This window comes from Haliotis asinina, chromosome 16 (genome assembly GCF_037392515.1).
Source record: "Haliotis asinina isolate JCU_RB_2024 chromosome 16, JCU_Hal_asi_v2, whole genome shotgun sequence".
Classification (NCBI taxonomy): Eukaryota; Metazoa; Mollusca; class Gastropoda; order Lepetellida; family Haliotidae; genus Haliotis; species Haliotis asinina.
Genome location: NC_090295.1, coordinates 20743897 through 20762027, shown reverse-complemented (window position 1 = coordinate 20762027; position 18131 = coordinate 20743897). Strand labels below are relative to the sequence as shown.

General features: G+C 38.6%; 1 protein-coding gene across 1 annotated transcript; it reads right to left on the bottom strand.

Moving 5' to 3' along the window:
* Positions 1-437: 437 nt before the first annotated feature.
* Positions 438-16862, bottom strand: LOC137267571 (receptor-interacting serine/threonine-protein kinase 1-like). Its single transcript, XM_067802054.1, has 6 exons — positions 16779-16862; positions 12812-12968; positions 12172-12346; positions 10520-10762; positions 5716-5790; positions 438-4641 (listed from the first exon to the last, which is right to left on the bottom strand). Exons 2-6 carry the CDS (start codon positions 12884-12886, stop codon positions 4448-4450), a joined length of 762 nt encoding a protein of 253 aa, XP_067658155.1. The 5' UTR covers positions 12887-12968; positions 16779-16862; the 3' UTR covers positions 438-4447.
* Between the last annotated feature and the right edge of the window lie 1269 nt (positions 16863-18131).

The window sequence follows — 18131 nt, the reverse complement described above, 5'->3', positions numbered from 1 at the left end:
AATTCTTGTTTTTGAGGAACTAACCACAGCATGTATCAGGTTACTAAAAACAAAGAGTTGGCCAGATGCAAGCAGAGTCCCTGTTTTTAGGATCTCTCAGCAGTGGAAAAGGTGAACCAGTATTTAGTATGGCACTCCACCCTCCAAGTATCTTATTGATTTGGAACTTGTCAAAGAATGTATCAGGTTACTAAAATTAGTAAAAACAAACATGGTTTACCCACACCTGAAACAGAATCCACATGTTCACAGACCAACTAAAAGAGTATTGACCACATGGTCTAATAGACTGTGACAAGCACTGGTGTTCAACATGGTCAAAACCTACAGTATGGGTGACTAGGCAAGGTGTATTACCTGAGGCTTTCTCTACATTTAGGAGTTTATAGCCATTAGTTGTGACTGCATAATTATCTACCAAAGACCACAAGCACATATACTGATACAGATTTTATTTACATAGATATATACAAGCAGTAATTTCTTATGCAAGTGAGAATATGAGGGGAGGTTAAGTTAAGTTCAAAGTTTATGACACATATTTAGCGACATGTGTCTGTCCATCCCGCTGCCCACTTGTATTAGGCTGGCCTAAAAAACAGGGCATCATGTTCCATATTTTAATGTCTTTTGGATGACGCCACACATGATCCTACTACTGATCAGTGGCCAAGCTTTACTTACAGCACTACAGACAATGCTTAACAATTCAGTAACTATTTTCAATATTAAGACATTTCCCCATCTTCACAGCTGAAGCTATTTACACAACACCAAAAATTCAATGCATCGAAGTTAAATAAAATATTCATTCAGGAAAAATAACAGAAAATCAACAGAAAAGGGAAAAATTGCAATAAGGTATGTACTGACGTCAAACAAATACCACATTAACTAAGACAACAAACTAACCAAATACTGCTCACAGAGGCAAAGAGTTGTTCAGGTCTTTGTTAACAGATCTGCCAACTCGCACATGTGGCACAAAATTCTTTTCTGCACCGAGGGTTTTTAGTTTTACTCAAGCACGAACACACTGACGTTAATCCACGTGAGACTATGGGTAAGGACATTTATGTTGTCAGTCATGTTTTAACTCCGCCATAATATACTAATACTACTTCCCCAGCTTAGATGCAAACAATAAACATAACTAAAACACAGTTATCATTTACTCATGACATATGATATACATGTACATTGCTGAAAATGAAAAAAACAACCCTTTTTAACAAAATTATAAGCATACAATCGGAATGAAATTTGGAGTTGACAGGTAAGTGCCAGTTTCTGTTGTACAAGGACACCTCATCAACACAATTGATTTTTGGTGTCCTGAAAGGTATATATCCATACCAAGAGCTACAATAACCCAGACATACATAGCACTGTTGGTCACTGGTCAGAAGGGGACCATGGGTTGATGTACCTGGGCTCAGGGAACATACACAAACATTGAGGGTACATCATCCCATGGGGACCTATGGCCTCCTAACGACATTTTATCTTACAAAACACCTCCATGTTCATTTTGAACTGTTTTAAGCACAGGTATCGGAGCATACACTTCAGTGAATCTTGCATCTTGCTGTGTTTCCCTGCAGGTGTTGTCTTAGTCAAGTTGCTGCTGAGTAATTTCTCTTCTTAGTATTCACACAGACTAAATTTGAATGTTTTATCAAAAAACGAGGCAAATCTTTTTGTAGCCATCTCTAGTTTTGCAGCCGACACAAGACAAAATAGATTTTGAGTTATCTCCCTTCCATCGACTTGAAATCGCAAAACATCCTTTCATGGGCTGTTAAGATTCACTCACATATGTGGTGAATTTAACCGTAGCCCATCATAAATACAATTCGTTTTTTGTGGTCACCAGAACCAAATATGAATAAACATTTGAAAATTTTTATCTCAGCATGTTTTACTTGAGCCCTTATTAAAGTGAGATATTCAAGAATGGAACATGTACAAGTATTGCAGTAGTGCAAGTCATGTTAGTTTGCAATGGCTGCACATGGTACTGTGTGGACTATACCTATTAGTCTATTACATACCACATTTGAGTGTCATGTCTGATCACCAGTTATTACTACAATAAATTAACAGTCAACATGGGGTTCCATATTGTGCATGAGTCGTTTAACTACAATATTATATTTGTGATTAATTATTTGTATTCATTACCCAATGTACAACTACAAAGTACCGAATGAGTTGCCATTGGCAATGGGGTGCATTACAATGCACCTCGCGTGTAAGCAGGGTACATGGAAAATAATAGAAGAGAGCTCAGCCAATCAGAAAGCGACCATTTATGTGTGGCCTAGGACAATAAATAACTAAATTTATTAGAGCTTGAGATAACAAGGTTTCTCAAAAGGGAAAAGACTATACTACAAAAAGCTAACAATAACAAAACAAGCAGACACCTTGGGTATTTACAGTCATGAATTAATGTCTCACAGACAAAGCTGGTTCATACAGTGGCAGTCACACCACAAAATAAGCTGGTTCAAACAGTTATCATACATCTCACAGGCAAAACCGGTTCAAACAGTTATTGTGTGTCCCTCAGACAAAACTTGTTAGAACAGTTATCATACATCTCACAGGCAAAACGAATTCAAACAGTTATCATATGTCCCTCAGACAAAACTGGTTCAAACAGTTATCGTATGTCTCACAAACTGGTTAAAACAGTTATCATACATCTCAAAGGCAAAACTGGTTCAAACAGTTATTGTATGTCTCACAGACAAAATTGGTTCAAACAGTTATTGTTTGTCTCACAGACAAAACTGGTTATCAGTTATCATGCATCTCACAGACAAAAGTGGTTAAAACACTTATCAAATGTCTCACATACTAAGCTTGTCCACACACTTGTCATACATTTCAAAGACTAAGCTTGCCACACACGTATCATTCCTCTCACAGACAAAACTGGTTCAAACAGTTATCATACATCTCACAGACAAAACTGGTGTAACAGTTACCGTCTCATAGACAAGTCAGTTTTAAGGGCAATTAAATAATAGTATCTTACTTTTCCTTGGACTACTAGATAGTTTCCACTTATGGTTTCAAACTGCAAATAAATGTGGATTTCATTTCATATCTGCTTATAATGTAGCTATTATAAATAATAAATTTCGCTATAATAATAAAGTAGAGCTATCATTCTTGGAAATGCATCACTCTTCGACAAATAGTCCAGTAGACATTACCATCAAACATTGTGTCATAACATCAGGGCAAGTGGAAAATTAGTCGGGACAAGTTACTTTCTTGATGTCTTTCTTGACTTTTTAAAAAAAAATGCTGTAGTGAAAGCCACAACACTGGTTTGATACTTAAGATCCAAAACTGATCTAACTGCCAAGTGATATGATCACTGCATCAATTCTCTCGCCGAACTTGCAAAACATTGACTGACCCACAATGCAAAGCTGGAAGTCAGTTTTAATGTGTTGGCGTTATTTTGTAGCAAAAGCATTGGGGAGCAGGTATCTTTGATCTCAAGTTTCGAGGACAATCAGACCTTTGCTGCATGCATAATTTTAGGGGAATAAAAATCCTCATCCTTTTGTTATTAATTATCATATTCCTGACAGAACACTTTGATGTAGGCTGGTTCGAACAAGACATTTCAAACAAATAAACACAAACAAATCCAAAATCAACATATCACCTTGAGCATATATGTTTTAAGTAGAGAAGCAGCACAAGCTTCTCACAGTGACTAAATTTGTGGAGCTCAGTATACAAGTGCTGTCATCAGTCACAGCTCCTCACAGTACTGCATTCTGCTTGTGGCAGCAATGATACAGGGCCATGAAGGACTCACACTCTTGAAGGAACATGAAGCCAATATCAGAAAGGGACATAACAAGAAACATCAAAATATTTAATATGAAGAACATAAGATACCAGGCAATTCAAGTTTAGAACATTCACAATGTCAATAATTACCTCCTTAATTCAAACAAACAATAACAACAATAATGCTGAGTTGTCTTGCATCTTTGTGAAATAATTTCACTCTCTGAAGCCTTATCAAATCATTCCATTCATATGATCTACGCACACATAAATAACCATGGTAACCAAAATGACAGTTTTTAACTTCTATGTTTTTTCAACAACTTAATCTCAATAGGGAACAAGATCTGATTATTTCCTTCCAAAGTATTCCATTTCACAAACTTATCTTATACCATATTTCCTGAAATTAGCACTCACCCCCAAACATAAAATGGGCTTCAAACACATCAACTGTGATGACACTATCAGGAGACTAGTACAGAAGGGAAACCCCTTTTCAACAATTTAAGGTGGGCGATGCATTAATTTACACTGACAAACAAATCACTGACAAAACAAAATCATAGCCTTTTTGGAAAAGTGTGTGGTTATTTCAAGAAATACAGGACAAACCAGAAAAACTTCAAGGCTTCAGATGTTTTAATAACCGACCCATCTCGGCTCTCTCCAGCGCCGTGATGAGATCACCAACAGTGGGGTTATTGTTTTCGATCTTCCATTTCTTCAGCAGCTGGTATATCACCTCCTCCAGACCATCGCTCTGGTGGGTGTGGAAAATGTAGTCCACATCTGACTCTTCAATCCCCAGCAGCCGAACTGTGGACACAGACATAAGTGACAGGCTGTGTGGCAACGTCGAAATTAAGGTACCAGATACATCTTAGTGAATCTTACAATAAAACTGTTGATACAGACAGAAAATGCGAGAGTGAGTTTAGTTTTACACATCTTTATGCAATATTAAAGCAACATCATGGTGGGGGACAACAGAAATGGGCTTTGCACATTGTACCCATGTGGGGAATTGAACCTGGACCTTCCACATGATGACCGAACATTTTAACCACTGGGTTACCCCCATGCCCCACAGACAGCAAGAGATGTACTTTGTGTGATGATGATCACAAGTTGCTGCAACATTTTAGACTACAGTTGAACTGTGGATAGAGGCATTCAGTAAAGACTCAGATATTTAATGAAAGGGAGATAACTCCTATATGTTTCTTTCAGCACTTTTGATTAAATATTAAACTTAAAATTTGAACTTTTTCAAAAATTGACCTCTTCACATGCAGTTTGGGCCCAAAGTCTGGCCATACATACAAGATTAAAGGCAGTCATCTTGAGACCACAGAGAAAATACCCATAAATTTTTCAGGAAAAGTTATTATTAACTGGCAAAAAATGGGAAAGAAATAAAAATAATCAACATGTACAAAAATGTGCGACTGATGCTTAAATTCCATGGTTTCACAAATATGCTGCTCTCATCAAACAGTATTATGAGTGAGTTTGGTTTTATGCTGCTTTTAGCAATATTCCAGCAACATCACAGCAGGGGACACCAGAAATGGAGTGAGTGAGTGAGATTATTTTCACAACACTTTAAACAATATTCCATCAAGATCACTGAGGGGACACCAGATATTGGCTTCACGCATTGTATCCATCTGGGGAATTGAGACCAGGTCTTCAGTATCACCCCAAACAGCACTAAGTATAAAATAATCATCCATATCCCTTATTCTCAAAACGTTCGTAGCCCTCAGAATTCTTAACTTTGATCGTAGCCAATGTGTTACGAATGGGCTTAAGAACTTCGTACGGCTACGAACGTTTCGAGAATAGCTAGCCATATCACTGCTTTTGTGTTTATGGCAGCCCACTTACTTAGTCTCCTCCACGATCCACCAATGTGACGAGACAATCGCTGAAGCTCTGCATCCGAGACCTGGCGATGCGAATCTAAAACACGAATGTTTGCCTTTTATCTCCATGTTCATTGTGTGATAAATCAAACTAATCCCTGAAGAATCACCATTCTATCTGAGACACTATCTACTATCCTGCTTCTTCAGCAACCCATGACTCATACCCTTTAAATATTTCAGATGTCTCCTCACCAGCACAAACTCATCCCTAAGTATTTCATCCATCTCATCATCAGAAATTACCCCTTAAGTAAGATGTCTCCTCATCACCAGAAACTCATCCCTAAGTATTTCATCCATCTCATCATCAGAAATTACCCCTTAAGTAAGATGTCTCCTCACCAGCAGAAACTCATCCCTAAGTATTTCATCCATCTCATCATCAGAAATTACCTCTTAAGTAAGATGTCTCCTCACCAGCAGAAACTCATCCCTAAGTATTTCATCCATCTCATCATCAGAAATTACCCCTTAAGTAAGATGTCTCCTCACCAGCACAAACTCATCCCTAAGTATTTCATCCATCTCATCATCAGAAATTACCCCTTAAGTAAGATGTCTCCTCATCACCAGAAACTCATCCCTAAGTATTTCATCCATCTCATCATCAGAAATTACCCCTTAAGTAAGATGTCTCCTCACCAGCAGAAACTCATCCCTAAGTATTTCATCCATCTCATCATCAGAAATTACCCCTTAAGTAAGATGTCTCCTCACCAGCACAAACTCATCCCTAAGTATTTCATCCATCTCATCATCAGAAATTACCCCTTAAGTAAGATGTCTCCTCACCAGCAGAAACTCATCCCTAAGTATTTCATCCATCTCATCATCAGAAATTACCCCTTAAGTAAGATGTCTCCTCACCAGCAGAAACTCATCCCTAAGTATTTCATCCATCTCATCATCAGAAATTACCCCTTAAGTAAGATGTCTCCTCACCACCAGAAACTCATCCCTAAGTATTTCATCCATCTCATCATCAGAAATTACCCCTTAAGTAAGATGTCTCCTCACCAGCACAAACTCATCCCTAAGTATTTCATCCATCTCATCATCAGAAATTACCCCTTAAGTAAGATGTCTCCTCACCAGCAGAAACTCATCCCTAAGTATTTCATCCATCTCATCATCAGAAATTACCCCTTAAGTAAGATGTCTCCTCACCAGCACAAACTCATCCCTAAGTATTTCATCCATCTCATCATCAGAAATTACCCCTTAAGTAAGATGTCTCCTCACCAGCACAAACTCATCCCTAAGTATTTCATCCATCTCATCATCAGAAATTACCCCTTAAGTAAGATGTCTCCTCACCAGCAGAAACTCATCCCTAAGTATTTCATCCATCTCATCATCAGAAATTACCCCTTAAGTAAGATGTCTCCTCACCAGCAGAAACTCATCCCTAAGTATTTCATCCATCTCATCATCAGAAATTACCCCTTAAGTAAGATGTCTCCTCACCAGCAGAAACTCATCCCTAAGTATTTCATCCATCTCATCATCAGAAATTACCCCTTAAGTAAGATGTCTCCTCACCAGCACAAACTCATCCCTAAGTATTTCATCCATCTCATCATCAGAAATTACCCCTTAAGTAAGATGTCTCCTCACCAGCACAAACTCATCCCTAAGTATTTCATCCATCTCATCATCAGAAATTACCCCTTAAGTAAGATGTCTCCTCACCAGCACAAACTCATCCCTAAGTATTTCATCCATCTCATCATCAGAAATTACCCCTTAAGTAAGATGTCTCCTCACCAGCAGAAACTCATCCCTAAGTATTTCATCCATCTCATCATCAGAAATTACCCCTTAAGTAAGATGTCTCCTCACCAGCACAAACTCATCCCTAAGTATTTCATCCATCTCATCATCAGAAATTACCCCTTAAGTAAGATGTCTCCTCACCAGCAGAAACTCATCCCTAAGTATTTCATCCATCTCATCATCAGAAATTACCCCTTAAGTAAGATGTCTCCTCACCAGCAGAAACTCATCCCTAAGTATTTCATCCATCTCATCATCAGAAATTACCCCTTAAGTAAGATGTCTCCTCACCAGCAGAAACTCATCCCTAAGTATTTCATCCATCTCATCATCAGAAATTACCCCTTAAGTAAGATGTCTCCTCACCACCAGAAACTCATCCCTAAGTATTTCATCCATCTCATCATCAGAAATTACCCCTTAAGTAAGATGTCTCCTCACCAGCAGAAACTCATCCCTAAGTATTTCATCCATCTCATCATCAGAAATTACCCCTTAAGTAAGATGTCTCCTCACCAGCAGAAACTCATCCCTAAGTATTTCATCCATCTCATCATCAGAAATTACCTCTTAAGTAAGATGTCTCCTCACCAGCAGAAACTCATCCCTAAGTATTTCATCCATCTCATCATCAGAAATTACCCCTTAAGTAAGATGTCTCCTCACCAGCAGAAACTCATCCCTAAGTATTTCATCCATCTCATCATCAGAAATTACCCCTTAAGTAAGATGTCTCCTCACCAGCACAAACTCATCCCTAAGTATTTCATCCATCTCATCATCAGAAATTACCCCTTAAGTAAGATGTCTCCTCACCAGCACAAACTCATCCCTAAGTATTTCATCCATCTCATCATCAGAAATTACCCCTTAAGTAAGATGTCTCCTCACCAGCAGAAACTCATCCCTAAGTATTTCATCCATCTCATCATCAGAAATTACCCCTTAAGTAAGATGTCTCCTCACCAGCACAAACTCATCCCTATGTATTTCATCCATCTCATCATCAGAAATTACCCCTTAAGTAAGATGTCTCCTCACCAGCACAAACTCATCCCTAAGTATTTCATCCATCTCATCATCAGAAATTACCCCTTAAGTAAGATGTCTCCTCATCAGCACAAACTCATCCCTAAGTATTTCATCCATCTCATCATCAGAAATTACCCCTTAAGTAAGATGTCTCCTCACCAGCAGAAACTCATCCCAAAGTATTTCATCCATCTCATCATCAGAAATTACCTCTTAAGTAAGATGTCTCCTCACCAGCAGAAACTCATCCCTAAGTATTTCATCCATCTCATCATCAGAAATTACCCCTTAAGTAAGATGTCTCCTCACCAGCAGAAACTCATCCCTAAGTATTTCATCCATCTCATCATCAGAAATTACCCCTTAAGTAAGATGTCTCCTCACCAGCAGAAACTCATCCCTAAGTATTTCATCCATCTCATCATCAGAAATTACCCCTTAAGTAAGATGTCTCCTCACCAGCAGAAACTCATCCCTAAGTATTTCATCCATCTCATCATCAGAAATTACCCCTTAAGTAAGATGTCTCCTCACCAGCAGAAACTCATCCCTAAGTATTTCATCCATCTCATCATCAGAAATTACCCCTTAAGTAAGATGTCTCCTCACCAGCACAAACTCATCCCTAAGTATTTCATCCATCTCATCATCAGAAATTACCCCTTAAGTAAGATGTCTCCTCACCAGCAGAAACTCATCCCTAAGTATTTCATCCATCTCATCATCAGAAATTACCCCTTAAGTAAGATGTCTCCTCACCAGCACAAACTCATCCCTAAGTATTTCATCCATCTCATCATCAGAAATTACCCCTTAAGTAAGATGTCTCCTCACCAGCAGAAACTCATCCCTAAGTATTTCATCCATCTCATCATCAGAAATTACCCCTTAAGTAAGATGTCTCCTCACCAGCAGAAACTCATCCCTAAGTATTTCATCCATCTCATCATCAGAAATTACCCCTTAAGTAAGATGTCTCCTCACCAGCAGAAACTCATCCCTAAGTATTTCATCCATCTCATCATCAGAAATTACCCCTTAAGTAAGATGTCTCCTCATCAGCAGAAACTCATCCCTAAGTATTTCATCCATCTCATCATCAGAAATTACCTCTTAAGTAAGATGTCTCCTCACCAGCAGAAACTCATCCCTAAGTATTTCATCCATCTCATCATCAGAAATTACCCCTTAAGTAAGATGTCTCCTCACCAGCAGAAACTCATCCCTAAGTATTTCATCCATCTCATCATCAGAAATTACCCCTTAAGTAAGATGTCTCCTCACCAGCAGAAACTCATCCCTAAGTATTTCATCCATCTCATCATCAGAAATTACCCCTTAAGTAAGATGTCTCCTCACCAGCAGAAACTCATCCCTAAGTATTTCATCCATCTCATCATCAGAAATTACCCCTTAAGTAAGATGTCTCCTCACCAGCACAAACTCATCCCTAAGTATTTCATCCATCTCATCATCAGAAATTACCCCTTAAGTAAGATGTCTCCTCACCAGCAGAAACTCATCCCTAAGTATTTCATCCATCTCATCATCAGAAATTACCCCTTAAGTAAGATGTCTCCTCACCAGCACAAACTCATCCCTAAGTATTTCATCCATCTCATCATCAGAAATTACCCCTTAAGTAAGATGTCTCCTCACCAGCAGAAACTCATCCCTAAGTATTTCATCCATCTCATCATCAGAAATTACCCCTTAAGTAAGATGTCTCCTCATCAGCAGAAACTCATCCTTAAGTATTTCATCCATCTCATCATCAGAAATTACCCCTTAAGTAAGATGTCTCCTCACCAGCAGAAACTCATCCCTAAGTATTTCATCCATCTCATCATCAGAAATTACCCCTTAAGTAAGATGTCTCCTCACCAGCAGAAACTCATCCCTATGTATTTCAGCCATCTCATCATCAGAAATTAACCCTTAAGTAAGAAACTCACCTCTAAGTATTTCGGCTGTCTCCTCATCAGCAAGACGTCGTTGACGCACCTGTTCCTGCAGATCTTCCTCAGCATCGAAGTTATCAGAATCAGAGGATGAGTCCTCCTCTTCCATCTCCTGATACTGCTGGCGGCCTTGCAGGACAAACATCCTATTGAAGTTGCCGATTTGTATATTCTGACTGTTCACAATGTTGATCAAAGTACCATCTGACATTTTGATTGCTGAGTTGTCTTTGATCACTGAAATATCAATAAGAACTTTGGAAACAATTACCTGCCCCTACTCAATATTAAAGTCTCACCTGTTGACCCAACCACACTCTCACTCACTGATCTCTTCCATCTTACCCATAAAACTCAGGTCACAAATCAGTTTAAAGGTCACAACATAAAATACAACTTTGCAGATTCCGATATCTTTTGGTATGGACTTACCAAAACAAATCATCAAAAATGTCAATTCAACCTATAAGGTTAAAAAAAAAAACACGATGAAATATAGCCTGCGAAATCGAATCTCCAGCGCTGGGAAAAAAAATTGTTTCAACAGCTATGCTGCGCTGCGCTCATAACGCACACACAAGGAGTAGGTTCGTGGAGCTTGAAACTGCATGCCTGCCCCTTAGAATGGGTCGTGAGTAGTTGTCTAATCTTGGTTGTATACATAAACAAGCAAATAATCTACTCATTATATAAAAAACATGTTGATTGTGAAAAGGAGACTCTGTCACAGAGAAAACTCAATGTCTCATTCATTGACGGCTATATGTCTGCCTGTCTGTCTGCTGATGACAATATGCAATGCGTAACTTCAATTACTGACCATTTGCAATTGGAATAACAAGAGCCGGTTAAGCGTATTGGCAAATGAACCAGTGGCCAATGAAAAAGCCCTGTTACACTTGACTGCACAGTCAGCGGTACTGACTGGGTTCGGTATCGCGGTTGCTTAGTTTTGAGGGAGGTAAACCGAAGGACATAATCTTGTACTTTTGATTTGCAATTATATGCTTATAATTCTGTTTTATTTGTTTCTTCACAATCACCAATGCATTTTATAAATCATGAACAAGTGATAACTGTGTTTTAATCATGTTTGATTTCTTGGTTGCATGTGACTTTTAAGTTAAGCAATGTTGAGCTCAGAGTCCTTGGATGGGTAACCCTGTGACAGCTTGACTCCTGAGAGTTTCTAGAACTTCTGTCCAATGAAGCATGTGCCATTCCACCTTATGCAAGTGAGTCTGTCCAAACTGCCTCTGTTCACCCACCAGAAAATGGACACCCAGTGGGATAAATCACTTGACTATAACCGTCTAGTGCAACTTGGATTATCCAGGTTAATGATAAACTGTATGCTCTATGACCATGCTGTTAGCACTGTGAGCATACTCAGTGTGAGGTGTGGTGTTATATAAAAGGACACATTATTATTATTTATCATTATTAACATCATTCACTGTGTCATCTCACCTGTCCACCCCACCTACATGCTCACTCACCCCTATCACCCATGTACCCTATCACCCATGGTCCCTATCACCCATGTACCCCATCTCCTAACATCCCCTTCTTCTCACATCACCAATACCCATCACTTGCTATCGCTTGCCTGATTCCCCCTTTCAACCAAACTTCATCCAACATACCTGGTTGCCTGGCAACAGGAACTGATGCAGAGGCTCCAGAGGCAGGTATTGTCTCCCCAGTTCTTGGGTTCACCAGAGGGGTGTCAGGAGAGACATAAGGGGGAACTGGGTCTATGTTGGAGATTTTCTGTATCTGTGCAACGGCACGCTGTGCATCATTTACTGCCCTCATCGCCTAACAAACAAACAAGGTCATAACCACCTTTACAGGAAAGGCATGAATGAATAAGGAAAATCTGTAGCTTAAAAGGAAAAATATATACTTCACATAATCATAAAGGATTACCATGGTAATAATTCTAATATATTAAGTTTTGATCATCAAAATCATCATCCTAATTTAATTCATCATCATATTAATTTCAGAATATTCTATAGATTCTAAATATTTTTAATGGATACCTCACATTATGTACCTTTATCATATCTATTCTTCAATCAAGACGTACACAAATTACACAGAAATAAAGATTTAAAAAGTATCATTACAATATGTGCTATCAATAATGTGGAACTGCATTGAGAACAATTTAAGAAGTCTACAGATATGTCCTGCCACTGGATCATGGACAATTATGATAATGGTTCCATCATTCATTATATCCTTGCTTTGTTTAAAAAATAAACAGATAAGACTAACATCAGTGAGTATTCCATTGACAGATATTGGGTGGCCAGTCCCTTGGACTCTTCTGACACCACGGTAACGAGACATCTTGGGTTTCTAGTAAGACTTGATTTGGTCCACACAATATATCCTTCAGAGATGGGACATCCCATCCACTGTTTTGAATTTCCTGGAAAAAAGTGAACTGTGAATAAAGTTCAAGCATATTCTAAAAACGGTTACATCAAGATTTTCATACCTTGGTGTATAGATCACATCCATGGTGTAGGGGTCCATGGGTTCGATTCCTGTGCAAGTCATACCAAAGACTTTAAAAGATATGGTACTTGTAGGTCTCTGTCTGGTACTCAGCATTAATTGACACAACAAGGATTGCTCATTTCTGTGTTGGTATAAAGTGTCCGACTGGGGTAATCAGAGAGTGAGTTCTATAAAATGAGCTTAAGTCTTGGCTAGTATACACATGCATGCACATCTCCATATAAGCGAAATATGTTGAATCCCACACCTTTGTGTATGAAAAAGCAGAGTGCAACATTAAACAAAAGTCACTCATTCATAGGTGTACAAAAATTATAGAAATAAACTCTGTATGAAAGAGAAATGTTCCCTGAAACTTGATCAGTCAAGGCAAAGTAAACCAAACTGGTTTCTCTGAAAACTTCCAGTGTATTAGACTGCTCTAAGAATATAGTACAAGTTAAAACTCCAGAGTGAAAGCTCCAACAATCTATTCTTGTGTAATATGCTTAATATGATATCATGTGATACAATAGTTTATAAAAGAAATGGTCCTTTCCAACAGGCACCATCATCAATAAAATCAATGACATGGTTACATTATATTGTGAATTTAAGACATTTAATGTTTTATCCCAAAACTAGTTAGAAAATTAAATAAATAGCATTTTCTTCAAATGTGAAAGTCAAAACATGATGATTTTGAATGTGAAACTAAATTGAAGAGGAAATGAAAACGAACACAGGACAGCAAAAGAGTTAAATGGATGGTGTGTACTTATTTGAATTTTTTCGGGAGTACTGCAGTTTACCGGACGCACTTTTTCAGATTAATTTTGTGCTCCAACCCTAACCCCCAAGGCATAACCCTAATGATGTAACCGGAAACACCCAAACTGGCCCAAATTGTCCCCTGGATGTTTAACCCAAACTGGCCCCTGTTCCTTATATATTAAACATGGACAATTTGTTTTGGTTTAAACATAATTCATTTTCTGATCTGTATAACTTTACAATGGACAAGGTCTTGGGAGATTGTCAAACTGGCAAAATTGCCTATATTAATGCCTCTCCCCACATAATATTGAACATGCGCACTCAGACTTCAAACGTTAATAAAGGAAAACTGAACACATCCAGATTGATGATGATGGCTACCAAGTGAAGTTTCTTGGACTTAAACTGATAATAATGGTGCAGTCTTCATAATGTTGTTAAATGGCCTTAAGGGCAGGAGGTGTTTTCAGCTATGCAGCACTTGCATCTTCACTCACCTCTTACTGACACTAATTTTCACAAATATATTTTCAAACATCAACATTACATGTAAAGCCATAGGAACAATATATATTTCGACATTTATCTTAAAGGAACTTTAATTTATATGTCAGCATAGAAATGTTTACTTCTCGGGGCCAGTTCGGGTCATATATCAGGGGCAGGGCCCTTATTCTCAAAACGTTTGTAGCCAATGTGTTAACAATGGGCTTAAAGGGGCACTGATGCGGAGCAATTTCTGTGGACTGGTGTAAACCTTTGTTATTGTTTTTCTCCCGTGAGTACCCGGATGATATCCCAGAATTCGTGACTGGTTCGAGACCTCTGCTGCGCAGTCCGTAAGCGCAGTTGATAGTTTAATTATAGACAGATCAACTGAGGTGAAGTCATTTTTACTTCATTACAAATGTATTATGAAAACAAATGAAACACTTTGAAGGTTAATCATCTGCCAGTGGTAGAAATGGTCAAAAACTATTAGGACGGAAAAATAACGAAGCCAATGTACATCTCTATATTTTGTCTCATAACCCTAGTTAGTTTATTGTCATACTTGTATGATTCTGAAAATTAATAAAAGAGCACACGATCTGCTTATACTCATAGTAAATTTCTAACATAACAGCAACATTTATACATTGTATAGAATGCCAATGTGGATCCTATTTCACACACATACGCGATCTAGTGTGTTTTTTCTGTCATACAGATTCTGCTGAATGCTACAACAAATAAATTAAAGCAAAATGCAAAAAATGAACGTAAAACAGACTAATTTTATAGCAACGATGTCAGGCTATTACCTTGTTCAGGAATGTATCCATCAATATCCACGTAAAAGAAATCGTATTTCATTCATCTGCAGCTGGTAAATAATCCTGCTCTGTGTCGCGTGTCTTACAACTGTCTCATTTGCGAAAAAGTAACACATCGTTTCACGTCTTTCATTGGTGAAAACCAGGTAAACCTCTCATTGGTCTCCCAAGATAGCACACCTGGCAACTAATTGTATGATGTCCACTGTTCTAAGTAATTTAGTTAACAATAATGAGCAATCAATCAATCAACGCAAGGGTGGTTAATTCTTTGAAGGGAGGATGTTGTTTTTGCACTTACACTTTACAACAGGGTGTAGTCATCTACACACACTGCCTTTTGACAAATCCGCTAGAAGATAAAAGTAATTAATCAATCAGTGAGTTATCGGTTAATCCTTTGATCGATGTTTGTTTTTGTAACTCAGCTGATAAACCCTCTTGCATCACTTACATGCACATATTACATAACATACAATACATTTGCCATTACAGACCTTAATTTATAATGTTGAGTATTTACTTCAGACAGGAGAAATGTCAAATGGGAACCTTTGTTGAGTAACCGAAGTGGTGTTACTACTAATTATACCTGTTATAATTTCATTAATTGACCATCCAGAGAATGATGACAAATAACATGTGTAGGTTTACACCATCGCGAGTTACAGCAAGGAAGATGTAATCTCTGTGTCGCATGCAGCCTGAAAACACTTATGAGCCGAAACTGTTTTGAGGATACCAAGAGAATTTCGTTACATAAGGAATACAAACGGGCATTTGCTGTGTACTTGTGTATTTGGTTACAATCAGACAAGGAACACCATGGATATTTTTAAACAAATGGCATATGATGGGCATCCGGCCTCCCAACTGTTTAGCTGAAGAAATTCTGCTAATATGGACAGGAGTCCAGTTCCTTTGTCCGTCACGGTCGAAGGAGCGGGCGCTGACCAATTTGCGGTTTGGTTTCATAATTAGACCGTTGGCGAGAAACATTATTCGCTCCGCATCAGTGCCCCTTTAAGACGTTCATAGGGCTATGAACGTTTCGAGATTAGCTAGCCTGGTTCAGGGATAATTCATTATAATAGGTGTCTAACCGGAAACCCTAACCCTAAGGATCGTAAAAGGTGCCTAACCTTAACCCCAAAACCTAACCCCAAGGATCGTAAAAGATGCCTAACCTCAACCCTAAAATCAAGAATCGTAAAGGGTGCTGCGCACGGTAATCCGCATTCTAGCCATTTTATCTATGGTCCTTTGACTTTTAATTGGTTATTTGACTTGTTCAGTTTAGGCCCTTTGACGTTTTCAGAATTGGCCCTTGCACTGTTCTGACGAGTGAATACGAACAGGTATATGGCAAGACGGTGTGTTTCCTGAGAATAAGTTGTGCGCAATAACGTGTCCTAATATGACCTTTCGTTACTAGGCAGTGCTAAATTAGATGGATACAGGTCAAATCCCTGCTTCTGGGAAGGATGTATACATCGTACAAATCCTAAGCATCTTGACAAAACTGAAAATATCACAGGCACGAGCTCTTAGAGGACGTATCTCTCAAAAAAGAGGATATGTGATTTCATATTATCAAACAACAGATTAAAATACGATAAATGAAAGTTTTGATTTTGACGACTTGCCTTTGTTATTGTCACATAGGTCACTTGTCGATATTTTGATGATGATTTCCTGGGGTTTCCCCAAATTGCTGAATTCCAAAATGTGAATGTTCTCTGATTCGAAATATACATGTTCCTTAATACAAATTGTCTAGTTTTCTGTTTGTGATTATATATGCTGGCACTTATATTCTAATGTTTATCTAAAGTGTTCAACAATTTCGTGACGAACTCAGTATTCAACATTGATGAAATTATGAATCAAACTTCGTTCTAAATAGAACATGGTTTTATATGCAAAGGGGAGTAACTCTACGTTCCCTCGTACTTGCTCATGAATTCACTGCAACACAAATTTGAACCGTTCGAATCCTTTATGGTCGTTTTTGGATTTTGTTTTCCAAACTAAATGGTGCAAGCGTGATATCTGGTATTGATTTAGACAACATAAACATGTTCTCGTTTCCCATCACGTATTACCTATATCAGGAAGACTATATACATATTGTAGATTAGGGATACAGTGTTTTCGTAGACTGAGCCAGTTCGTAGACGCAGTGATTTCGTAACCCAGACTGTTTCGTAGACGGTGATTTCGTAGACGTGTATAACTATTTGAATAATATTATTCTGCAAGCATATAATTTAGATACAACACAAGTCGGATCTGAAGTGGCAGAAGGTCAGCTTCCTTGAATAGGAGGGGGTTAAAAGGCAAGTGTCTCCGTCCAGAGCGCTGATTCAACCGCTTATGCCAGCTTTCCAAGTCATTGTTTGTCCTGATAGCTGTTCCGAAAACGCTCCAATTCGAGACAGATCAAATGCTGCTATCGATCCAAGTGGTCTCGAAGTAGGTGCAGAAGGCTACTGGACCCGGCGTCACAGCCTGCTGTTTTACTTTCCGGAACGCGGGCTTGATATGAGCCGCATCTAAAAACTGAAGGCCCATCAACTTCTTGACGAATCTAGAAAATAAATAGATTATAATATTATGAATACAAATATTGATGGTTTATACTGAAGTTAATACTTTCTTTTAACAGTAGATCAATTGATTGATTGTGAAAAAACCTAATCACCTGTTATCTCACTCGATCACTCAAGGCAAGAAATTAATGTTACTCACTCCTCTAGTACGTCATCTGGTGCGAGTATGGTGTCTGCTGTTAATTCAAACGATGAGTCCACGGGTGATGTTGGAGACGTCGCATACGGGGAGGAAGGTGGAGATAGTGGCAAGGTCGGGTCGGTCGGGGACAGAGGTGTCGGACGAGGAGAACGTGGTGAGGGCGGAGGCAGTGAACATTGCTTACACATGAAGTCTACCTATAGGTGGCCTTTCGTCATCTGCCGATAAGTTGAGATGTTGATACC

What these genes read in the sequence shown, in the direction of transcription:
- LOC137267571 (XM_067802054.1), bottom strand. Translation starts at nt 12,886, where the DNA reads ATGTCTCGTTACCGTGGTGTCAGAAGAGTCCAAGGGACTGGCCACCCA. An exon ending in TCAATGGAATACTCACTGAT is followed by an intron (nt 12,347 to 12,811) that starts GTTAGTCTTATC and finishes TTTGTTTGTTAG; the next exon opens with GCGATGAGGGCAGTAAATGA. An exon ending in TGGATCGTGGAGGAGACTAA is followed by an intron (nt 4,642 to 5,715) that starts GTAAGTGGGCTG and finishes CTGTGTCCACAG; the next exon opens with TTCGGCTGCTGGGGATTGAA.